Raw genomic sequence first — 26,448 nt, 5'->3', positions numbered from 1 at the left:
TCTGTCTCTTGCTTCTGAGAGGAAAATATACAGCCAGATTCACATTTTAATTTTCAGGTCCAATGAGTATAGACAAAAATAAACTTTTCTCCACAGCCCATCCAAAAAGGGTCAGGAAGTGAAGTTACTTGCATCTGAACTCTGCTAGTAGATATGGATACAGTTACATTTGTTTTACATATTTATTTATTTTAAATGTTCTTTTAATTCCTCACAGAACCTCATGCTATGTCACCATTACAGAATCAGACATGAACAGATGGCAGACAGTAGATACAAGTAAATTTCATCATGCAGGATAGCAAACACAGTGCTTACTGTGAAGTTTTTTTTCTGTTGCTGCAACATTTTTACATTTTTTTCACCTATAGTCATTATTTGGTAGATCATGGAGATATTTTGGATACTTTTGTTAGGAACAGGTGTACTGGCTAGGAGTGGATGTAGTGACAGAAATGGGTAACAGACCACTTTTAACTGATAGCACAAAGCTCAACACTGGAACACACCTACACTGCCGTTTTTCTAATGTAAATTAAGTTGATGCATTTCAATTCCCACCTACAGAGGGCTAAAAACATGCACAATTACAGCTTCTATTATGATTGTATTAAGCCACAATAACACAAACTCTATGTCATCTGTGCATAAACTTAAGAAGGTACAAGAACCATTTTAAAAATCACCCCATCAATTTCTCTGGTCAGTAATCAGCATCCCAAAGACACGGTAAACCTTTCACTTTAGCTTAAAAAAAAACAAACAAGAACAAAAAAACCAACTCACAGCAGGACCAAAAGTGGCAATTTAGTATTATAATTTAGTGGAAATTAAGATACTCATTTAGTACATGTGACAAGAAGCAGTAAAGTGCTGTCAAAGTGCTGCTTTTCAAAGTTATTATTTTGCAGCAATTGTTAAAGCAACACATTAATATAATTGTAAATGGAGTCTGTTAAGAGAGTCTGTTGGATTGACATACCAAGTGTCTGACAGCTCTGGAGAGGACAACCACCAATATCTACTGTTTCATACATAAAAGCTCTCTCCTGCTCATCGTCCACTTCCAGAAGTACACACTGTAAACAAGTAAAGGCAGCCCCATACACAGCTGTCATTACAGCCCAAAACAAAAACCAGACAGAGAAGCTAGGAGTGGGAAACTCTGAATGCAAATTAAATAGAAGTCATTGTCTTTCTTCCTTCTGACAACTTAATTGAGCCTTTCCATCAGTCACAGTCACTGTGCACAGAGCTGTCAGAAGTCTGGCTGGGAACAGCAGAGCTCCTCCTCTCCGCTCCTTTCAACGTGATGGGTTGAAACCCTAGATGCCAGATTATTCAGCAAACACAACATGAGGCACTGAATCTCTGAATCCCCAGTCATGGCAGAAGAAGAAAAAAATCCCTGAAACTCCATCTTCGCCACTGGTTAAAGGGATAGCTCCTGCTCTGTGATCCATTTCTTACTTAGAGGCCCAGAGTCAAAATCAATTTCCATTTCTATAACTGCTGCCCCCAGAGCACATTAAGAAAATCTCCAGGAATTTTCCATTAGAAGAAGGAAACAGAAATCACATTATAAAACACAAAAATAAATGGAAATATGCAAGGCCATGAAGACCTGCCATATACAAATTTATTTAAGTAAATGATCAGATTATATAGTTTACATACATAAAGCTTTACTCATCACAATTCCTTATAACTCCTGTGCCCTATTAACAACTATCTGCTATCTCTAATTAAACCAAAATTAAGTTACCAAAATCTGATACCAATAGGAAAAATTCAGTTTTCTTCTCTCCTGAATTTTACTTTAGTAACTGTGATTGTAAAAAAATTATTTCTCATCATAAAAATGCAATGACTTCAAAACCACAGCAGAAACACCTTACATTTTTTCCCAACACCAAAAGAGGAAAAACCAGGATTAAGACTAAAAAAGTGAACTAAAGTACTGAATCTCTAACACTAGGGTTATTTCAGTTCCAAAACACCTTATCAATATTTATAATAAATATAAAAAATGCCTTTTGAATGTACGCAGCAAGTTCCAAAGGACTGCAGAGCTTCAGGTATTGTCAATAATTTTTTTTAAGAAACACCTTTATGAAATGTTTAAAATGACATCTGACTATGAGCCATCTGGGTGGAGAAGCATGCATGCATAACAAGGGTATGAAAATAAAATTTTAAGTAGTGTACAGCTTTGAGTGCTGACTGAAACAACCAAGCTACCTCTCTGTTTTCTCACAGTAAACACAGCATATTATGACAAGAAGAGAATCATACTTGTGATAATCAGTATTATTTTACCTGGAGTGTTTCAGAAAACAGAACTCAAAAAACCATTAAGTATGGACTTACTAACATAGAGGTTACAAAAACTAAAAGCATACCAAAAACTCCCTCAAACCTTAGTTCTTTTATTTCTTCTTCACTTTAAACCTTTTACAGAATGTAAATTGTGTTTTCCAGCTTTATATTCAATTCTAAGTATTAGATATTTACTGCTAGATTGAAAACCTAAATTCTAAATATTCACATGACTCACACTTAAATTCCCCAGTTCCTGTAAGGATCGTTACATTGCCTGGAAACAATAAGCAATAATGACCCTCCTCCTGAAGGAGAGGAGGAAAAAAAGAGTAAAGAGTAAACAAAAATGTTAATACATACAATTTTAACTTCTTGATGCTTTCCTCTTTGCTCAAAAATTTGTTAATACAACTTGCTTTAAAATGAAATTGTTGAAAATATTGCTAAGAAAACAGCTCCTGTTCTTTACGCCCAACCATCCTAAAGATAGGCTTTTCAGGAACACATGCACACATACATCCATAAACCCCATGGCTGCTAAGCATAGCTGAACGCTGTTAACGTGGAATTATGGAACAGGGGAGAAGAGGGAAGAACTGTGACTGTGTAATTGCCTAGGAGCCATAATAACTACTTTATACTCTAAAAGAGTTATGATACAAGTAACCTAAGTATTTGCCGAAATTTTCACTTCCAAGATTGATGAAGTCGAAGAGGTGTTCCCCACTCTGAAATTTGATCCACAGTTAGTTGTGACTACACCTTTTATTTCTTTCTTTCTGGTCTTCACTGTAGGAAGTCAGACTGAAGGAACATAACACCAAGAGGTAGATATTATAATGTAATTTTTTTTATGTACTCTGTAACAGAACAGTAGCCAAGAACTGCCCATATACAAGAAGGGCTCTCCTTTCACAAACTCTTTAGTCTTTCTGTTCAACACAAAGAAAACAGATTTTGATAATTGCAGCAGTATTTCACTTGACCTTTTGTTCTTTAAGTTTTAGATTTTTGTTAAAGGTAGTATGTAGATTATAAAAAAATTGACAGTTCCCACACACCGAGGCATCCAATTTGCAATTACAATCAAAACTGAAACTTAAAATGGAAGCTGAAATATGAATTTGTGACAGATCCCACAGCAGTCCTTGTAATTCTTAATGTACTGAAAACAATTTTTGGCTTGTAAAACTGTCACTAAAGAATTTAGGTTATTGCTTATCCAGAAATTCCAAACAAAGTGCAAGCTTGAATGTTAAAAACTTTTACAGATTACCTTGTAACCCACCAGTTCTCTACACAAACATAAGATAGTTACTCTTCAGAAAAAGATAGCCTTAACTTTTCTGAAAAATCAATGCACATAAACACTTTGCGTGTGGATGTAGTCCCCAAGTTAAAATAGGTTGTAATCAATACCCTTAAGTAATCCAAAATAAATACCACGTAATAACTCTAACCTAACTACTGTCAGAAATGGCTAGCCAAAATATTTATTAATATTACTTCTCTCTGAAAGATGCATGATCCTTGCCTCTCCACATGAGTTTATTTGAATACTTATATCTTAGAAGTGATTAGTTAAAAAATTAGTTAAAAAATTTAGCTGCTGTATTCTATACTTTCAAATTTATTTAGAAAGTCACAAAAAAAACCCCAAAGAACTGATAAAATATTTTATTGCCTATAGTCTGGATGTTCCAAATTACTACTTCCAGTTAATATCCACTTTATGGGTGTAATTCTGAAGTCTTATAATTACTTTAATCTTACATTGGTTTGGATGCTTTATTCAGAGACAGAAATAACAGGTAGTGGTCTAGACAAGAGAAGTGCCATTTCATGGTACCATTACCCTCGCAGGCCTCCTGCAGACTGTCTGCCACATCCATCTGAACATCATCACCTTTCAGAGGCCTTTCTGCAAAGTGTAACTTTGAATATAAAGAACAGTCAGAACTTTCTGTTCTTTTCTAATGGACTCTGTTTATACTGCTAAAAACAAGAACAAAACACATAGTTTGAAATTATAAGTAGACAGAACACTGTCCTGTGCTACAGTTCAGGCAATAAAATGTTTTTCTGCCTTCCTTCATCACAGAGACTACATATGTGTATATACAGGTTTTACAAGAAACTGATTGATTCAACTCTGCTTTAAATAAACCATTTATTCTTCCCAGTATGACCCTTTCCAAAGGATGCACTCCTACCAGCCACTGACTATTCAGCTACTGGACTGAAAACGACATGATATCAAGCTAGACTTTGAACTCTTTTCTTACATGGTTGTTTGAAGAAACACTCACCCATTGCTCCTGTCCATTGGTGGCCAAGCCTGAAGCAGCAGGACCAAGTGCTGAAACTCAGACAGACTCTGACTGGACTCCAGAAGTCCCAGGAAGAGATGGTATCTTTTTTCTTCATTTTCAATATCTGTTATCTCTACCTGAAAGAGGCAAAAAACAAACAAACAAACTAAACCAGATTATTCTTTAACCCCAGAAATCAATGATTCAAAAGCAATTGACAAATTATCTGTGAAGAACATCACTGCTTCAAAATGCAGGAAACACAGTGAACATAATTTTCCCAGAAACCCATTTTCTTATCTCTCATTTTCAACTACATGCAAATAAAATGTGAGAACACAAAAGCTGTGGAATGACTTAGGTGGACATTCCTAGAACAATGTAATCTCACATAAGTACATTCTTTGATTAGCTCAGAGGATCAGATCTCTGTCTTCTTCATACAAACAAAAATTCCCTAAATTTCTTTTTCACAATGTACAGAAATATACACACACATTTTCAAAGAATAGCTATGTCCAGTGCTTTCCTAATATGTACTACTCCCCTCATCCATGAAAATTCAATAGTTTGATCTGAATTTACAGCACCTCATCTTTTCTCACCTAGAAAAGAGCCTTGAAAGATGCTTCTCAATTAATCTCCCCAGCAAAGAACGCTTGCTAACAATACAGTATTTCTCTGCACAGGTGTTTGAACCTAAGGGAAAATAAACCCACTGCCCTATCAGCTCCCAGACAATTCTGTCTTGGGACAAGTGCCTATCTCTGTTGCAAACCTGCAGCTTTTGCCTGGACTTGAATTCACTCCAGTTGATGACAGGTTCTTTTAAATGTAATTACTGCCTGCAGTTTCACGGTAAAAATGTGCAGGTTAAAAGGTCTGACTGTCAAAGGAAGGTTGTTGTAAATGAGAAGCAACTTGCTACTAAATAAGAAATAACTGCTGTATAAAAGTTTGGATATCACACCAGGAGGGCTCTCACAAATGGAATAACAATTCGCTGCCTACCTGACAGACACAAGTTTTTAGAGTTTAACAATTATTTGTTACAATAACAAAGTAGCTCCCTCTGTATTATTAACGCATTTTTACGCTGAACTTTTCTTCCAGAGTCCAGAAACTTTCAGAATATCAAACACTTCAGTTTCATCTTATAATTCTGCTGAAGATACACAGCATTAAATGTTAACTTTTCTGTTTCAGCCCAAGTAGCTCTAAGACTTCAAACATGGACAAAGTCTTCCTTAGTTCTACAGCTACTCTGAAAGATTAAAGATCGCATCCCAATCTCTTCAAAGTGGCTCTGATACATCAAGGGCAAATTTTCAAAAGAGGCTGGAAAACAAACATTACTGATGCGTTTGTTGAGTTGCCTACATAATCTGGGACTAAAATATTTAGTGTTGAAAAACTGTTTGCTTCTGTCTCCAGAGTATATCTGAAAGCACCATACATTTCAGATAGTGAAAAATGTTCCCTAGATCTGTCCACTTGAAGTATTTTTCTTTACTGCAAATGTCACATAGCAGACATCAGTTACCCACTTGTAATATATATATCTACTTGATAATGTATAGTATTATAATACTAGATATTGAAATGGCAAGGTTGAGAAGAGAAAGGAAATAAACAAGAAAGGAAAATAGAGACAGAAGACGTTAACCTCTAAGGCTCCAAAATATTTACCATTTTAGCAAGTTAAGTACTGGCTAGACAACAGAAGCTCTCACACTGCTTACCCATCCCCAAACCTCTTTCTCAGAAAACTAGCTCTTTATATACTGAAACCAAGTACATACCATTCTGGATGGCCCACTGAGTACATTTTACTATATCTTCACAAACAGCACATTACTTCAAAACACAGACTAAATTTTAAGATCTTTCTAATGATAATCATAAAAATGGCAATAAATGGTAAAGACAGTATGAATACATGAGAAAAGCTATCACAGAAAGCCCCTACCAGTAGCAGAGAGCAGATCAGACATCCTACTCAACATGAACTGAATTCCAGGAATTCTGCCTAATAATGCATCTTTACAGATTTTGGTTTACATTTTTTATGAGCTTAATTCATCTAGCACCATAATTTTGTGTTTTGGACAGCTAGATCCTTGCAACATGATTGCTCATGACAGAACACATGCTAATTCAATTGAAGTCAATCAGAAGAATTACCTTTCTATTCTCAAGTAAGAGAGCATTTCTGCAGCATTTCTCTCTACAATGGCATTTTTTTCAAGTCACCTATGTTTCTCAATAAGAGTAATAAAAATTAAGTGAACTTTCTATGGTGTTAATGATTTGTGTTTTTTTAAGAAGACTAGAGAAAATTCACTCCTTTTATGACATTTTAGATGCATGTCACTTCCCTTTAACGTGAAACAAGAGAGATTTCAGTGACAGTTCCTTGCTAAAAGGAAGCAATATCTTGAAACAGCACATAGGAATGGGGTTTTCATTTATATTTACTATGTGTCTGTATGTATATACATACATACATCTAGACAGACAGATGGATTGATCTATATAAAACACACAGAGAGAACTTAAATTTTGCTCTGTATTACTGTCTTTGCTTTCTGAGTCTGGGGAGAGCACAGTGAGGAAGCAGACACCTCCCACAGCAGAAACAGAGCAAGCTCTGTGTAAAAAGGTAGAAATTTCACCTTCACAAAGTGAAAGCTAGCTGAGATGAGTTGCTGTGGCTAGTCATCTCAGTTTTGTTGTAATAACAGATTAATAAAAAATCCACTTTTAATTGAACACTCTCTTTGTAGCAATTTTGGATGATCTATTCAGATGACTCTGAATGTTGTACTGGGTACTGGGACAATAGCACTCTGCTTTTCCTTCTTTTTTTTTTTTTTTAAATAAACCCCAAAACATCTTTCTAAACTGCTCTGAGGTTAATCATGTCAAGATAACCCACCATGAACTGCTCAGAGCCCTCTTAACACAAGTGCCTGTAAAGAACCTGTCAATAAACAGAATAACGAGGCCCAAAACTAGACATGAACTTCAGATGAACCCAAAGAAATATGAAAAAAAAGTGGAATAAAAAAATCAAACAAACCACAAAACAACAAAAGCAAGGAAAAGGGAAGCAGGGTTTTCAGTTTTAACAACAGATTTGCTCAATTCTGACTTGATTGTCCTCAGTTTCAGGCAGTCTCTTTGGCAGTAGAACACAGCTGGCATCATGTTTCTCATTAAAAGGCTGCACAAATATTTACCACAATGGGAAAGTCAATTAGGGGAATTAATTGTAGAAATTATCCTCATGATAGATTATAAAACAAAATACAAATTAAGTAAAGCCAAACCTTATGTTAAACTGTTAAAACACACAATTTCATTACTGAGGGACTACATATGTTCAGAAACAAGAATATACAAACATCTGCATATGTTAATGGTTCCTTCAAAAAAATCATACAGGAAATTCACAAAGCAAAATCCTGGCTACACAAACAGCATGAGCTTGTCATAGCCTACAAGAGATTCAGTGTTGAATTAAAAACTCTGTGCACTTAAAATTTCTCTTCAAATACATCCAGCTTTTCTGCCTTACGATCAAATCTTTTAGACTTACCTTAAATCTTACAAGACTCTTTCCTCACAGATTAGATCCTATTAGATGCCCAAAATGTTGAAAGCACTCAGTTTATCGACTTTCAATGCACTAAGTTTTGACTCATAATGTTATTCTACGGATTTGTTATTTGATTCATACTCATCACCTGTGGTATGGATGAAGGAGTCCAAATATGAAAAGCTGCCTCACAAGTTAGTTATGTAGCTTCTGGAAACCTAAAGTTTTACAAAAACTGTAAGATGATGCACTTGAAGAATGATGAAGTTTAATAAAACTGTGGAAATCACACAAGACTGATAAAAAAAGGCCTTTGGCATGGCAGAGGAGTGAGATAATGTACCAAACTAAAACACTGCAGAATCAGTGGTTTAGTTTGATACATCATCTTACTCCTGAAATCAAAGTTAAAACCAGTATTTACAGCAACTTTGGAATGTAGCTGTATCTGAACTGTGTCCTTAAGTTCTAGATATCCACTAATGAAATCCTGGTCTCCTGATCCAACAGGACAGACACATCTGATAGACTTGCAAATGCTTTATTGCTAAAGCTATTTAATTTGACAATCTGGTGCTGACTGACTTGGTTGATGAGAGTGCCTTTTGTTTGAAAAAAAAAATGGAAATGCCAATAAAAAGACCCAGTCAATTCAACTCTCTCCTTCCTCTGAGATAATAGAAAAATGCTATTTTTGTATGAGAATGGTGAGCAGGAAAACTAATGCAGAGAGACTCCGACCTCCCTCTGTCCACTGGTATCTATTCTGCAAATTCAATTTTACTCTGGGTCAATGTGACAGAGCCACAGTTTTCATTAACAGATTTTGCTGACTACAAAGGAGATAAATTATAAGCATGTTTATAAATGAAATCAGAAAAATATTTTCACTACAATTGCTTGTTTATTGAGAAAAGCTATATCCATGATTAAAAGCAACTCCCTGTCCTCAAGGCAGAAAAATTTGCTGTTACCAAGGAATGCAACCAAAAGCTTACTGTTTTACATGATTATAAAATTAATTTTATTACATCTACCAGATGGTAAATGTAAGTATTTCAAAATATGTTCATGTTCAACACTGCAGCATAAATTTGAATTAAAATGGCATTGAAAATAGAAACACTAAGCAGGCATTTGACTGTCCCTTACTGCTACAATAGACAATTGTTCTGCAATTTCTCAGAACTTCCTTGTAAAATGCTGATTTTATGTATCTCCCCACCCCCCCTGCCCAAGCTGTAGTGATAGAGAATTTATCTGTGCTGCATCTCAAAGTAATAGGCAGATGTGACATCAAAGATTTTATTCAGATTTAAGATAGGGAACACTGATGCTAAAATTTCCTTCCACTCATTAGACGGGGCTTAACGTGGTTTATAAACAACAACTGAAAGGATTGGTAGCAGTTTGACTGCATTGCTGTAACTGCCATCTTGATGTGCTGTTCATGGCTCAAAAATTCAACAGCCTTGCCCCAAAGAGTTCACAATCTAATTAACTAAATCAGCAAAGAAAATACTGTCCTTTCTATATAACAGGCCAGTAGGGTTTGGTCACTGAAGAAAGTAGTCCTTCCACTTTGCATGTCAGGCTGTAATCTGTCATTCCCTGCTCTCTATGGAGCTACTGAAAGTCTGCACAAATATAAGTTACTGAAACCTACCTCCGGTACAAGGCTGCAAAGTTAAAAGTTTTTTACAAAGGACATATAAAATTACAAGTTAAATAGAAATTTTAAAGTCAATTATTGCTAATATGAACACAAATGTCAAAAGTCAGTCAAAAACCCCCAAAAAACAAACACAATCTGCAACACTATACAACTCTTCCTGAAATTGCATAGCAACTGACTCTGCACATGTAAGATTAGGAGCTTTTAAAGGCTGTTATTTATTTCATCATCTTCAAACTGTTTCAAGATGTTAGAAATCCTATCAGCTTTGATGTTAGACACATTATTTACTTGTGAAACAATGCAAAACCACAAACACATATTAAACATCTTATTCAAGATTTTCACATGCTAGAGCAACAGTAAACCCTTTTTCAAGGCAAAACCAAAAGTGCTATACCCTGCAACATACACCAGCATCCCATTATTTCTAAACTAGGATTTCTTTTAAAAAAATCCACATTAAACAACTTGTAAATTGTGATTGAGGGAAAAATCCTCCAGGACACAACAGGGTCAGGCTGGAGAGACTAATAGCAGGCTTGGAAAAACAAACCACGATATCATTCAGCCACTGGTCCATTAGTATATGGGCAAGGATACAAAGGATGGAGAAAGTCAAGGGCAAAGGAGCCTGTTAGCTTTAAACAGGCTGTTTTGATCTTGCTTTCTCTATCAACCCTAGTTCACATTTTGATAATTCTACTTTCAACACATTTTAGTAAATGGAAGTTTATGTGGTAGTAAGTCACAGCTGAGAGATAGCAACTTTTAAAAATTAGTTTCATTGGCCTCACAAAATGCTCCTGTACAATAACAGGATTTAGCTCTGGTTTAATGAAAAAACACAACAGCTAAAACATGATCCAGTTTGTTGCAGATTAAATTCCCTTGCTTGAAAGCAGCTTTTTGCAAGGCTATGCTTATGGAGTTTTCCCAGTTAATGCAAAGCAAGTTTTATTAAGGGATAGTTACTTAAAAACAACAAAACCAACCAACAAAAAAAATACAAAAATCCCCAACCACATTCCAAGGACTGTGTCAGGGAGGTTTAGGCTGGATATTAGGAAAAGGTTCTCCACCAGGAGGGGTGGCTGGGCACTGGAAGAGGCTCCCTAGAGAAGCGGGCACAGCACCAGCCTGACAGAGCTCAGGAAGTGTTTGGACAGTGGTCTCAGGCACTGGGTGTGCCTTGTGACTCCTGGGGTGTCCTGTGCAGGGCCAGGAGCTGGACTCATTGACCATGGGCTGCTCTGACCTAGACTGAAAGCCATAAACACTGTCTGACAGACCAGAAGGAAGTGTCTGCTATCAAAACTACAATCTTAGAGCAATCAATTCAAAATTAAAACTGAAGTCAAGGGTTTTGCATGAACAAACTCACTGTTCACAACCCGTGCCTTATATCCCAGAGGAGGAAGAACTCTGAAGTCAGGTGTTCCTGCACTTTCCTGAGAGCTGGGCTTCACATAGTAAAACTATTATTGAATTCTGAGCACATATGCAAGCTTGCTGCATGCAGAAACTAAAGAGATGCACATAATAGAACAGGTAAAATCCTGCTCAAATTAAAGCCAGTGTACAAGATATGCAAGTTATGAGATTCAAGTTAAAAAAACAAATCAACAAGAAGCCTACTGGTGATGAATCAAACTAAGGCTTAGCCACATGTTGAGTTCTTATAGAAATACTCAAGAACTTTTTTCTTCTGAAGTGATTTATATATTGTTTAATTCCTTATCTGCTTCATATGCAGCTCACTAAGAAATGCATATAGATTCAATAAACACAAATGTGTTGCCTAATGCATAAAATGAATAACTCGTGCAGAAAACAAAATCCATTCATTTGTATTCTGCAGGAGACTATGTCCTAATCTGCAAGTACAGAGAAAACCTCTGAGGGCTGTACATAGATATTGGTAGGGAGAATAACAGCAAATAATGAAAAAGAAAGATGCTTTTGAAAGACTCCTATAGCTAGCTAGATGGAACTGAAAGAGACAGGACTAACATACATTATTTAAATTGTATATTGACTAGGTGTGAGCTAATATGTAAAAATTTGGATGCATGTATAGTTAAAACTAACACTTGTGCAACATGAGGGACTCACAGACATGTTAAGTAATCTTCTGTGTATGCACCAACTACTAATCATTGTTATATAATTCAGAATTTATATATTATATAAATACTCTAACAGACCAGACAACAGCATTAGAAGATACAGCCCAGAAATGACAAGATTTTCATCTTTATATATGTCTTTTAAGCTGTTAACTCAGCATCAGCCATTTCCTTCCTATGATACACAAGTGGTTTCTAATTTTCCCTTTTAATCATCACTACCATCAAGCAGGATCCACAAGCTCACAGTATTCACCCCTATGCATAACTGCTGTCTTGATAACCAAAGTCTGCAATTCTGGCTAATAAAGAAAAATTCTTTTAAAAGCTGTTTACATGTAAGTGAAACATTTTCAGAATTAGTACTTCCAAAAACATCTTCCTGCAAATAGGCAGGACTAGAAAAGTCAAAGATATATTTCTACAAAGAAAGACTCCAACTAAACTAAGACACTGTCTTACAGGAACAGAAGATTGTTGATGTCAACTCCAATTATTTCAGTATTACTCTTTCCAGTTAAAAAAAAAAAGAAAAATTCCTTCATTGTTGTTATCATCTAGGCAGGAGCAAATAAAATAGCAGGTGGATGGTTATCACAAAATTATTTAAGCTGTAAAAACTGAAATAAGTGAGTAGCTCTGTTGCAGCCGTAAAAATAATCTGAATAGGGCAGGCAGCACCTGTCATACCAAATGGCATTACAGAAGCACTGCAGTTGGTGGTTTTCTTTTTGATTTGGTGTAGCTGATGCAGTCACAGTCTTGATAGCTGGGTCCCTGAGTAACAATAGCAGCAATGTGGAAAAAGAACCCCTTACTCTCTCAATCAACATGAAATATCACAAATTCCTATAAAGTAAGAACTATTTTAAGAATACCTGAGGTCCCTCAGATGATACAGAGTTTGCAGATCTCTAGATAAGAATTGTCAACAAGCACAATGGCTGATGGAATAAGAAAACTGTTTAGAAAAAAGGACAGCATCTATTGTCACAGTTATTTATAAAAACACACTCATTTAAGATACTAATACTAATAATGCCTAAAGAAAACCAGTTTTACAATTTACTTATATTTTCAAAGGGCTTAGAACTACATTCGTGACTAGAGACACTGAAGGGCATAATCTATTAAGAGGAAAAAAAAACCCACCCAAAAATGTAAACAAAAAAAGCAGTTTATAACCAAATAGTAAAGGTAAAAAGTAGAATTTCTCATGGGTTTATGGCTGCTTCCTTGTTTACATAAACTATGTTTTGGGGAGACTGCAAGCATGGAACAGACAAAAACGCAGACAAATGATTGTCAAGGCTAGTTTATGTCAAAAGAAACCTCCAAAAGACTTAAAAACAAAAGTCTTAGGTAAGTAAACGACTCTATGATGGCAAATAAAATGTAACAATGGTAACACTACTGCATTTTAAAATATGCTAAATTAGTCTAATCAAGTCAAAACAGTAACCTGAGCCTCACTAAATGAAATCCAGAGAACTCTGGTTGATGTACAGATGAAGTCAAGACAGCAATCAAGGTGCTGGAATGCATAACCATGGAGTCTTAATTTCCACAAGGACAGCATATTCACTTCTCCAATTACCTTTCTCAGGAGGTGTACTACATATCACAGTGGGTTTTGAGATAGAGGAGAAGATACTTATGGAGAGAAAAAGCTGTGGAGGAGGTGGTGTGACTGGAATTGGTTACTGAGAGTAAACAACAGATTAAGGGAAAAAGTCTAGTGAATAAAAAATTTGATTTTATGAATTTTAATATCCTAAAAAACCACAAAACTTAACAAATCACAAAAAAAGGTTAAGTCATAGAATCACAGAATGCTTTGGGTTGGAAGGGACCTTAGAAAGCATCCAGTTCCAACACCCCTGCCATGGGCAGGGACACCTTCCACTACACCAGGTTGATCAAAGCCCCTTCCAAGCTTGCCTTAAAATACTCCCAGGAATGGGGCAACCCCAACTTCTATGGACAACCTGTTCCAGTGCCTCGCCACCTTCACAGTAAGGACTTTTTTTCTACCACTTAGTTTAAACCTACTCTCTTCCAGTCTGAAGCCATTCCACCCTGTCCTGTCACTTCAGGCTCTTGTAAAAAGTCCTTCCCCATCTACTTTGGTGGCTCCTTCCAGGTGCTGGAAGGCCATAATTAGGTCATCCCAATGTTTTCTCTTTTCCAGGCTGAACAATCCCAATTCTCTCAGCCTTTCCTCACAAGAGAAATGCTCCCTCCCTCAAATCATCTTGGTGGCCTCCTCTGGATGCACTCCAACAGCCTTCTGCTCATGGAGACTTCAGGGCTGGATGCAGGGCATCTCTCACCAGGGCAGAGGGGCAGAATCCCCTCCCTCCCCTGCTGCCCACGTTGCTTTGGATGCAGCCCAGGGCACATTTGTCTTTCTGGGCTGCAGGGGCACATGGCTGGGTCATGTCCAGCCTCTCACCCACAGCACCCCCAAGTCCTTCTCAGCCAGGCTGCTCTGGCTCTGTTTGTTCATCCCCCAGCCTGGACTGACAACAGGACTTTCCCCAGTCCAGGTGCAGCACCAGCGCTTGATCTTGTAAAACTCATGAGATTCCCACGGGCTCACTTTTTGAGCTTGTCCAGGTCCCTCTGGATGGCATCCCTCCTTCACAAAGTTTCAGCATGTTTTGTGCTCAGTGAAGCATGGTGTGTCCTAAGGCTGAAAATTTAGCAGGGGATGCCCAAGATTGAATCACAGTTTATCCACTGATTTCTTTGAAATACAATAACAGATGTCTGATTATATTGCAAATAAGCTCTTAATTTTTCTTAATAATTTCTTAATAATTCAAAACTGATTATACACTGTTTCAACCATTCTGCACTTAAACCTTCATTACAAAAGACCTATGAGGGAGAGTGAATGATCCCCCATCAATCCACCCCAGAGCATTCTTATCTTCCTTTGAAGCAACTGCTACTGGTCACAGAGCATTGCAGTGCCCAGGGCTCAATTCAAAACTTGTGTGCACTCACACTGCTGCTTTTCTCTACACTTTGTCTTATCTGCTATACTTGTGTAGTTAATGGAGAATATTTCATTTGCATCTAAAAGTATTTAATTAATCATACACGCTACAATTTATGTTCCCTGAAAAAGAAAATCACATGTTTTCATATGGATGAATTGCATCTTCAAGGAATGGAAATTAGTGTTTTAAAATATTAATTAAAACTTAAATTAAATTTCTTAAGCTTAATTTTTATGCATTACCAGCAGAGAAACAATGTCTCTAGAATTATAAACAACATCATAACAAATTTACTCAGAGTTGATAGGAACATAAATCTTTCTTCTAATTAAGCATTTTTCACAAATAAAAGATGGCTGAGGATAAAACAGATACAGCTCCTTCCCCTGTGTTTTGCCAGATCAAACTAAATACACGTTCCATTGTTACCTGATAAATGGCTTCAACAAAATGGACTTCTCATGTGTAAATCTATGACACGAGAAGAGGAAATGGGAAAAAGTTGAAAATCACTGGACATTGATATTCCCATTGAGACCTTTCTCAAGGAACTAGCATGAAGAAACACCATTTTTCATTAACACATTTTTCATTGCAAGTTTTTCATTAACAGGGTTAAAAGATGAACAAAGCAGCAATGGAGTCTTGACAGCCACCCCAAGCTCTCGGAAAGTCAATGCAGACATTACTAAGGTTGCTGAGACACAAGTTTGCATATGCCATACATCAACTGCCACACAGGCAGGAAGGAAGGAAAATGTTTTGTGCACATCCCACACACACAACACCAATTAATCTGCCAATATTTCAAAGCTAAACTTTAGAAAAAAAAATAAATAAGAGAAGCGCCCAAAGTTACACTTTTAAATCCTTAATAGATGTTCCTTCAAATTTTCAAAAACATTTAGCCCTCAGCAGCTCTCTATACTCCAAGATCATGAAAAAACTATAATATAACAATATGAGGGAGAAGGCTAAATGAGATTACCTTCTCTAAATGACAAAGCTATTTGCATTTAAGTGGCATGCAAGTAGTAATTACATTTTGTATTTGCATAATAATGAAACAATCCTTTCAAGAAAAGGTGGGTCTTGTAGAAGCTTCACAATGAATAACTTTGTATATGAAAGTAAGCCTTGGTATACTTCCAGAAGCTTTTTAGTGCCCCTGTAACTTCCTGAGGCAAACCCCAACTCATTTCTGTAACCTATGCCTTGTAGCTGGTCACTGAGCTCAACAGCTAACTACACATACACACACATAACCTGTCAGCTGACACTTCAGGCTTGTTAGACACTACTGAGTCATTACAGACTATATTTTTATATTATTTGAAAATAAATGGATTTCCCATCTTAGATGAATGCAGATAAATTTTGATACCAACATTCTAAATGATGTCTTTCTTCCCCCTCCAACATTTTTTAATATAGAAAAAGTCAGTATTTTGAACCATATTTTTCATGCACCAGTTAACTAGAAAATTACAGAACCTGAAGAGCTCAGATAAAATTCATCAAGGGGATTAAAACAAGGCATGCCTCCTCCTCCTCCATAGCGTGGGATGCTACTGGAATGTGAATTAAAGACTCTCAAGCCTTTGAAAAATGAGGACCCCTGAATTTTTAATTTTGTTAACTAATCATTAGAGAACTGGAAATCACTGTGTTTCTGAATGTTTGATAGGTAGCTGCTTCCATAAAGTACATTTTTAATTTTGTAGGAGCTGGCCTGTTTCCCAGCACATTGATTTGTGGGACCACTACTTACAGCACCTAGAGCATAATTAAATATTAAGTCCCTCCTTGATGTATGCAAAGCCTGTCTAAGAGGATTAGTAGGCACACTGAGGGTGGCTTTCACACGTTTTCTGGTAATTGAACACTGCAATATCATTAAAATTATCTTTATTAAATAGAAATCCACATTCATACTTTATAATATCTGCTGTCCCTTTTTGTGCCAAGGATTGGTACAGGAAAAGAGGGATCCCCCAAAAGCATGTAAGAAATGCCATGCAAGAAATAATACAACAATCTGGAAGCAAGATAATGAATGCATTTTTGACCTATTTGCAATCTAAAGTTCATTAAAAAGCCCTGAAAACCAACAACCTTTAAACACATTCCTGTAAAATCTAAAACCAGCATTCAATCCACAGCCCCTTCCCTCCCCACTTATTTTAGATGTGATTTTTTTAATTATTATTTTTCTGGATGAGAAAGGATGACCAAATTGATAAAGGTGTAGTGATAATAGAGAAAGCGATGTCTACAGACAAGGCAGGCAGACTGACACAGTTTGAAAGATGAGATTCCTCCTGTCTACTTCTTCTTCCAGGATTACTCAGCAACCTGATTAAACTTTTAAGTTGTCCTTCAATACTCCCTCCTGTATAAACAGGGTTGCTTTTAAAGATCTTTGTACCTGAAGTGTGAACTTGCACGAGAAAATTGTGTCTTAACCATAATGCTCTGCCAAAGCTCGTATAGAAATCTCTCTCTTTGCTTTTCAGCAACCATGTAACCACTGACTTCTGCAGTGTTCTTATTCCACTAACACACCTGAAAGACTGGGAAATGTATCGTTTTCAATCTGTTATTTTATGATTATATTTTCCTTGTTTGTTAGTTCACAAAATATGCAAACTTAGTAAGACCTCAAACAAGGCCATCACTTGCCTTTCTAGTATCAGTTTGTACACTAGCATTTGACATCAGCTGACTAAAAGAGGAAAAAAATACCAAATAAATACATCTAAGACCACTTATTTATTTTCTTGGACATTTGTGAAGAACTTTGAATTTCAGTGACAGGTATCTAATGGACAAGCCAACATGACTTTTCTGTCTAAATAACACATTAGTTACCTAGCACAAAATATTTGAAGAAAAGAAAGGGTTCTTATCAACCACACTGAGCTTGAGCTGACATGAAAATGAGAATAACTTTTAATATATTTCAATAGGATTCTTATGATTGCACTCTGTAGCAGAAATTGGGGTGCACAATCAATGATTTTTATGTATGTACATTTAAGCACTGCTTTCACTATTGTTAAGCATGAAAGCTATTTCTACACTTAGCTAAACAATAAATAGTATATACAGAGAAATTAGTATTATGGTGTTGTGTACATATTTTCAGACAGTTATCTCTGGAAGGTTTGAGCTTATCTAGTGCATTTTTCAAGCTTTATTACATGTCTTCTTGTACTACTTGCTTACTCATCAGAAAATGGGTGAAGCACTGAAGTGATCAGCAACTCTGTGATGAGCAGATGAACTGTTGCTGAGCCAGTACAAAATTCTTCCCTTGCAAAAAGAAAACCAGGTTTTCCTGCTTGAAACTAGTAGTATTCTAAAAATCCCTTCAGGAAACGGAAAGTAACTGATTATATGGAGGCCTGAACAGGCTGGAAGACTGAGGCAGCAAAATTTGAACAAGGTTTAACAGCTGTGATGCACCTGGACAGGTGGGGACAGGAGAGCTGTGGCTGTCTCAGCTCTGCTGAGAAAGCCCTGGGGGTTCTGGTGGGCAGTGAGCTACACATGAGCCAGCAGCACATGAAATGCATTCAATTAAGTCCTAAGATTAGGTTTTGTAACCAAATGGATGAATGTTTCTTTTTGCAAAGATATACATCCTGACTTACAAGATTATGGGAGAAAATAAAGTTTTGATAAATATTTAAGGTAAAATCACAAGTATAATGAGTCTCATAAGGCTTCTGTCAAATACAGGTTCTCTTCCTGTCTTCTAAACATGGCTGAAAGCTATTACCTGCGTGTATCTTGTTTTCTTAAGACATACTCTAGTTGAATGTTTTATAATTGGAAATGATTTTGAATTGGAAAGCAGATCACAGGCAACACAAATACTGACAAAGGATTGAAATGAAGAATCCAATCACAGACACCTGCATAGTAGTTGAGGAGTTAAATGCTGGTATTACTGTAAATACAAGAGAAAAAGTAATTTCCAAAGAAACCAAGAGATAAGTACTTTCTTTTCCTTTTAAGATTTTTATTAGGATTGTTCCCTTGGATGAATTTAGCACAGCAAGTCAAAACTGAGATATTGCTTTTGTTTTATATGAATATAAAGTGGGTTCGTTCATAGATTTTTTTTGGGAACTATTAGAAATATTCTATTTTTGTTCTGTAAGGTCTTGGCATAGGGAGAGGCACTTAGAAAATGAACAAAAAGTAACTCTGCTTCTGAACAATTCTACATGCAGCAAGAGGTATTTCACATGATTTCAAGACTGCTACACATTCATACAATAATATTTAAAGGCTCAAGACAAAAAGAGTCTGGCCAGTGGCCAGTAATTATCATTCTAATTCTGAGTAAAATGTGACACCAAGTGGAAGATAAAGAGGGAAGATAAAAGTGACGGAAAAAAATGGTCAGAAAAGAAAGAAGGTACAAAAACATCAGTGTCAATGTTTGACATGGAGGAAAATCACTAGTGTTCCATCAAGTTCAGTATCATGTACTCCTGACTGTAAACAAAAATTAGAGAAGTCCTTTACTTTTATGTAACTTTGTTTTTCAAAGAATCAGAATGTATCAGAAACTTGATTTAAAAAGGAAAGTAGGATTAGTTTCCAGACAACAGGATGCATCACAACTATATACTGACCAGTGATTCATTACATAATCCTCACACACAAAACAGTTTAATGCTGTAATTTGCAGCAATCAGTATTAATACCTTTGTTTCAGGCCAGCAGGCTCTGAGAACAGCCTGTGTCCTGAAGTACACAAGCAGCTTGCTATCCTCATCACTGAGATGGAAGGCTTGCTCCAGAATTTGCAATACCCTGATGCGAGGCTTCACTGGCAGGGAGTCATCGCCACAGAAAGGTCTCAACCACTCCAGAAGGTCATCTGAAGAAACTATTCTCTCCCTGTAATTAAAAAATACTGTGTTAAACAGTCTCAGGTAGTAATCCTATGAAAATACTAGATGCATTTTTAAAACTTAACAAGCACACTCAGGATGTATGAAATACCTAACACCAGGAAATGGAAGCTCTGACCTCTGTGAGGCTGCAGAAGAACCAGCCCACGTAAATCAGGAGCCCAAAGTTGTGTGGCATAAGAACTTTTACTGGACTTCAAACAACCATGTAATACCATAGGAATCCATCTGTAGACTTACATAATCTCCCATAAACTACCCTGGTACCATACAGTGGTGCTGGGTTTCAGCATCCGGAAGTCCAAGACTTTTCATGGGGTCTGGGCCTGACTGATGCCTGTACTACCACACCATCTGATTTTATGGAAAACCAGCTTGAATGCTTGCATTTTTAGTATGACACTTATCTTTGAATGCTTAATCATACTCTCATCCTGCACTGTTTTTCTTCCTTTAAAAGCCCTTTCTTTCCATTCCACACACACAAATTATTTTCTCCCATTCACAGCTATAGCCCTATGTTTTCTTCTGTACCATCTCTAGCCAGCTTGATCATTCTAAGTTCTTAGCATGAAAGTGATTGTAATAAGTCCAAAATCCTTAGAAAGAAAAAAAGAGAGATGTTAAAACCCCTAAGTTTTGGGGTCAGACTTTGTTAATTAGGAAAACTCTTAAGTATATAATTTGATTCAGAAAGTGAATTCTATCAAATACATCCTAACTGTGTGGAAGCATTCACAGTTCAGAGATCACCATGAACTGACCAAGCAGTTCACAGCTGGAGACAGAATAATCTGTGCTGTCCCTTGGAGGCTAAAAACTAACAGATACCAAATTGGTAAATGCTGTTTTAACTTTCAGTAATGTTTCAAACTCAAGCAAACTTTTTTCTTAAAAAAGAAACCGAGCAAGGGGCTCCTGGTGGAGCATGATTTGTAACTAATGTTCCCTTATTTGTCTTAACAAGACAGTCAGGAAAGTAATATGAGATAGAAAATACCAAGTTAACCTGTCCTGCAGCTATGAAATAATAAACATTGACATGTGAGGTTTTCATATTACAAGGATTTCAACTTTACTTAAGCTTAATATTGTCTGAATGATGCTGTTAGCACAGAACTCCAGCTGAATTAGACATGCCTTTGCTGAACAGGTGGCATTCAAACTGCAAATTAAAAGTCTGGGAATTAAAGGGACTTGCTGGAATATTTCAAGAGTTTGTAGAGCTTGCACTTGAGGCTTACATATATTTTCCTGAGGAAAATATTTCTGTTTCATAAATTGAGTAGCTGAGTTTTAAGTTGATAAATAAATATTTAAAGGAATATAAACAATCTCTTGCAATCATAATTACTTTCACTCCAGCCTCCTGTTTCAGCAGTTAAACGTTGATGAAGTATACAAATAAAAGACTCCAGAAAGTATCTCAGAATAAAATAGTACTGACTCGTCCTTTATGACTTAGAATACTGCAAATTATATTTACTGCAAATCTTTACATCAATTCAATCTACTTCAGTATCCAATATTCAACTCATTTAATTTCATTGCAGAAGCCTCAAAAAAATAGTGTAACTGTTTTTGTGTGGCTACCAGAAAGTATGGAATCGTATTATCGTTATTATACATGAATTCTTCATTTGTACATCTGAGGGAAAAAAAAGATTTTTTTTTTGTTTCTTCCTTTTCTTTACAGGAGGTGAAATGGAAAATGTCAGTGAGACATGCAGGCCATTATGCGATCTGAAGTAAGGACATTCCCAAAACAGGAGAAAAAATGTGGTGAAGCATCATACAGCATTTGGGAAATTATTTCTGCACTATACTTTACAAATATGGACAAACTTAGATATCTAAATTACAATATCTGAGAGTGAATTATTATAATTTGCAATTTATCAACTAAATTAAAACAAAAGCAGTGACATGCTCCTGGTAGATATACAATCTGCAGTAGTCACAGCTGAAAAACCATTTTCTCATTTCACTATAATACACAGTTATCTAAATTTTAGGTTCAGTGCTTTCTTCCAAATGATCAAGTAAAGGCTTCTGTCAGGGCTCAGACTTCTAACATGAAAAATGATAGCCCGTTCCAGAATAAAGTCTTAGAAAATTAAGTGCAAACCCATTATATATATCCATGAAGAAAAATCATCCATATTCAGTATTGTACCTTCAAAGATTTCATGAGAAGCATCTTTCAAAGTCTTACCCAAAGAATCCATACAGGAAGCTCTTACCCTTTTTCAACGCTTGCATGCACTGCAGAAATTATACCTTCAAGGACTCCGAGTGGATCTTTCTCTGTCATAGATGAGTCACCATTTCCACTATTAAGGGAAGACAAAGTTACAATTAAAAAGTCCCTAATACTGTATCTCTTTTTCTGCACTTGTAGTATTTATATGAATTGTTCAATAATTATAAGAATGTTCAATTTTCGCTTCTTAACTAGCAGCTTTATTTTTATGTCAGAGTAATGCAAAAAGCAACAAGAGTGGGAAAAAATTTTAGAACTCTTAAATGAAACTTGAAAGGAAAAACATAGTTAAAGTTTAGTGCTTTCAACACAGATTTATTAGGTCAGCGGAATATTCACTTGTAATCTCGCTACCTTAAAGATCAATATGAACTAAACAGACCTAAAGTTATAAATAAATGTCACCATCCTTTCTGTCCAAATCCTGTTGCAGCATCTCAGTTGGCTTAAATTAGCTCAACTGTAACCTGAATCAGTAGCATCCTATCTGCTGATTTCTCTGGGGTCAAGCAACCACAGAACAGCAGCCTCTGTGCACGTGTGGAATAGAAAAATGTCCACCACTCCCATGTTTCAGTTAAAATACAGTTTTCTTTTGGAGGTTAAAAGGTTGTAAAAATTGTGTGAAAAAAGAAACAAACAAACATACAACCCAAAGCCACTCTGGTAGGAAAGCAAGCTTTGCTCCTAACTCAGTGAAAGTGACATTTTCGGCTAAGATTTCCCATTAAACAGATTTGGTGCTGAGAGAGGGACAGATTTTGCCCTGGTACAACACACAGTGTCTCCCCATGGAAGCCACTTGAGCAGCAGCGATGCCTGGATGAACGGGAAAAACAACAGCTTTGCCTGGCTTAGTTTGTCAAAGCTGCATTAAAGAAAGAGAAAAAAAGGGAAATAGTTACCAAGTTATCTGACTGCAGATGATTTGAAAAACCCAGGGAAAAGGGTATTTTTTCCATAGGTCATCACCATATCAAAGCTCTTCTGATACTAAAAATGTCAACCTCTTCCTAGATCTGCCCTTACCAATAACAAACACATGCCCAGACTACTTTGACTGTTCAATTTAAAGCCAAAATACTACACAGCTGATAGTAATGTGCAAAAATAACTGTGATATTCCAAAATACTTTTTGTCAAGACTTAGAGAATATTTACAGTTTTGTCATTTATTACATCAGAAAGATAAATATATTTCCTGGACAGTGATTATATCATATGGAATAGAGACCTAAATCTTTATAACCTTTAATGTCTTCCTGCATTCAGAATTTTCATCTTTCCTATTTTTATCTTAGTAAGTGGCCAGCACTCCAGTGAACAACACTGGATTAAAAATCACTAAGTCTATTCAGAACAGATGCAAGATGACTTGTTGCATGATGAAAATTTAGCATACTCATTTTATATTATTATATTGCACACCTAAAGTTTGAAATAGGAGTAGAAGGCTGTTAACACTGGCCTTTTTCTCAAAAGATACTGTACATATGTCTGATAAAAATGCTGTTCTTAGTACCAGTATTTAGCATATGGTAGCTAAATAACTTTTTTATGAGTGAAGCTTGAATCTCAATATTTTTCTAAACATCTTCAGAATATCTGGAAACAGTCAAATTATAATTTATAGTACAGAATAAAAAGAATATATAGAAATATTCAGGGTTTTAAACTCTCAGAGACATGATATGTCTCCAAAATATAAAATCCATTACCAAAACACACAAAAAACTCATTCTCAGAAGGCAAAAAAAGAAAAAAAAAAAGTGTATTTTCACAGAAAGGAGATGTAACAGAACTGAACACTCTGTTTAGGAAAAAGAAAAAAGAATACACCCTTAGGGCAGAAGTGTGGAAATGATAAAAAGCAGACTAGTATTCAAATAATAATTTTATGCAACGGGCTACATGCATTAGGAGATGGTTTCAATTTCTTTTAAAACATAAAAAGCTAAAAAAATTTATCCCTAGAGTGAAGACAGATATAAGACACTTCATTAACGCTCTTTTTATAAGCCACTTTGTTAGTGATTTGTTTACAGGCCAGATTTAAATTTTCCATTTTTTGTGCCCTTTTTTCAATTAAGTTTGTAATAAAAACACATCTACAATGGGCATATGAAAAGGAAAGTGGAATACTTGTAAAGCTTGCACACTAAGAAGAGTACGAGTATTGAAACAGAAACAAACAGGACATTTGCAGCTCTTCAATACTTGAAGGGGGATTATAAGAAAAAATGGTGACAGACCAAAGAGTCAATTCAGACCACATATAAGGAAGGAATTTTTACAGTTAGGCTGGTGAGACACTGGCACAGGTTGTCCAGAGAGGTGGTGGATGCTCCTTTGCTGGAAACATTCGAGGCCAGATTGGATGGGCTCTGAGTGAGCTGATCTAGGTGAAGGTGTCCCTGCTCATTGTAGGGGGTGTTGCACAAGATAACCTTTAAAGGTTCCTTCCAACCCAAACCATTATGTGATTGTACAGTGTACAGAAAGTGAGTTCTTTCTGCTCCACTTGCACTTACTTATGTTTAGTGTACATAAATAACTACCACATCAAAGGAAACCGACCAGCAAACCTTATATTTTGGGTATTCTCAATTTAGAGATCAGTTCTGGACAGTCCTAGCCCTTGCTCTTCAAAAAACCTTCATCTCTCAGAAATGAAAAATGAAAGTTGGTAGCTCCTGTCACAAGCAGGCTCTGAGCTCCTCAAAAATACCCTAAAACAAAACAACCACCACCCCCCCCCCAAAAAAAAAACCCAAACAAACAAACAAACCCAACCCAAACCAAAATGGGTAAAAAGAAATCTATCTACATAAGCTAATGGGCATTTCTGAAAACAAAAAATCACTGTTTCTGACAATACATCCGTGAAGCTGATTTTCCAGAACAACAGATTTATGAACATTTACAGGAAGCTTCACGTTTGTCAGACATAGACAGATGTCTTTTTTAGGCACAGGAAAGGAGAAAAAAGGTTAATCTAAGCAGTAAGCTACAGTTATCTAGAATAAGGAAATATTTTAAAAATCTACAAAGACTGAAAGCTAGCCATTTTTTAAGTTTAATACTGCCTTTACTGCCTAATGGTTAGAGGACCTAAAAAAAGATGATGGCTCTTGAGACAAATAATCCTGTCAAGTTTCCACAGATTACTGCCTTGTTCTTTTCTTAATAATTAATGATTAAAAATAAGCAGCTACTAACAGAAACAAATATAATTAATGAAGGATTAGTCTTCCACACAGATTATATGCTATTTTATGGATGTTTTAAACAACAGAACATGATTTAGTGTTCACCTCAAAACTCCTAGGTATGAGCTTGCTGTAATTACACTGATAAAGGCTTATTTTGATTTCAGTTCAGTGTCAGAAAAAGTGATGCATATTTAATCACATTCCTCAAACAGAATAAAGTACAAAGAACACTTGGAAGAATAAATTAACTTAATCTAAATTTTTTTAACCTAATTACTGTATTCATTGAAAATACTCCAGCTTTATTCTCCTCCTTCTGATTGTGCTTTGTCATATTTAAATATGAGGAAAATAAGGAAATAACAGGCTAATGGTGTTACCATTCAAAGCTGGGGATAAATGGTAAACCATTATTTCCATCTAAAATACCACAAAATCATTATATACAAGTTACAAAATTACTCTGTATTACCTCTGCTCAAATGAGATGAGGTAATAAAACATCTGATTTTTTTTTCCCCCGAAAGCTACTCTTTCTAACAAGGCTAGATTTATCTTCTTCAAAACCAATGGGCAATAAACAAGCAACTCAAAATCTCACCAAACCTTTCCTGCTCCCTGCCTGGTGAAATTTCATGAAACACTATATCCCTGTGGATATCCAAGAGAAGAACTCTAGGAGCAGCAGGTGAAGGAGACCATGAAGTCTTCAACAGACAAACAGACAAAATGTCTTTCCTGACTGACAAACCACAGACATGCCTGCAGTCATGGAACATAGAACACTTCCTATCCACCATGCCAGAGATCTTAGGCAAGGAATTAAATTGAGTCTTAGGTAAGAGTAATCAGGAGACCATAGTTGCTAAAATATTTTGGTTTTTTTTCCACAAGTTCATGGTTTCTATTGAAGAGGCAACTGTTTTTTATTTATAGTAGCTGTTTCTACAGGCAAACAAGGAAGTGCACAATATGTAAATCATGTAAAATATGAA

General features: G+C 36.1%; 1 protein-coding gene across 1 annotated transcript in view; it reads right to left on the bottom strand.

Moving 5' to 3' along the window:
• NBAS (NBAS subunit of NRZ tethering complex) overlaps positions 1-26,448 on the bottom strand; it is a 160,172-nt gene that overhangs the window by 15,742 nt on the left and 117,982 nt on the right. The window contains exons 47-49 of the mRNA XM_071440593.1: positions 22,222-22,311; positions 19,769-19,964; positions 4,632-4,771 (exon numbers count right to left, since the gene is read on the bottom strand). Of these exons, the coding sequence (XP_071296694.1) occupies positions 4,632-4,771; positions 19,769-19,964; positions 22,222-22,311 (426 nt within the window). The remainder of the gene's footprint in view (positions 1-4,631; positions 4,772-19,768; positions 19,965-22,221; positions 22,312-26,448) is intronic.

Source organism: Agelaius tricolor, unplaced genomic scaffold (genome assembly GCF_023055355.1).
Source record: "Agelaius tricolor isolate 1412-34295 unplaced genomic scaffold, bAgeTri1.0.p SCAF_1, whole genome shotgun sequence".
NCBI classification, from domain to species: Eukaryota; Metazoa; Chordata; class Aves; order Passeriformes; family Icteridae; genus Agelaius; species Agelaius tricolor.
Note: the sequence above shows the minus strand (reverse complement) of the source record. Positions and strands in the feature narration are given on the sequence as shown.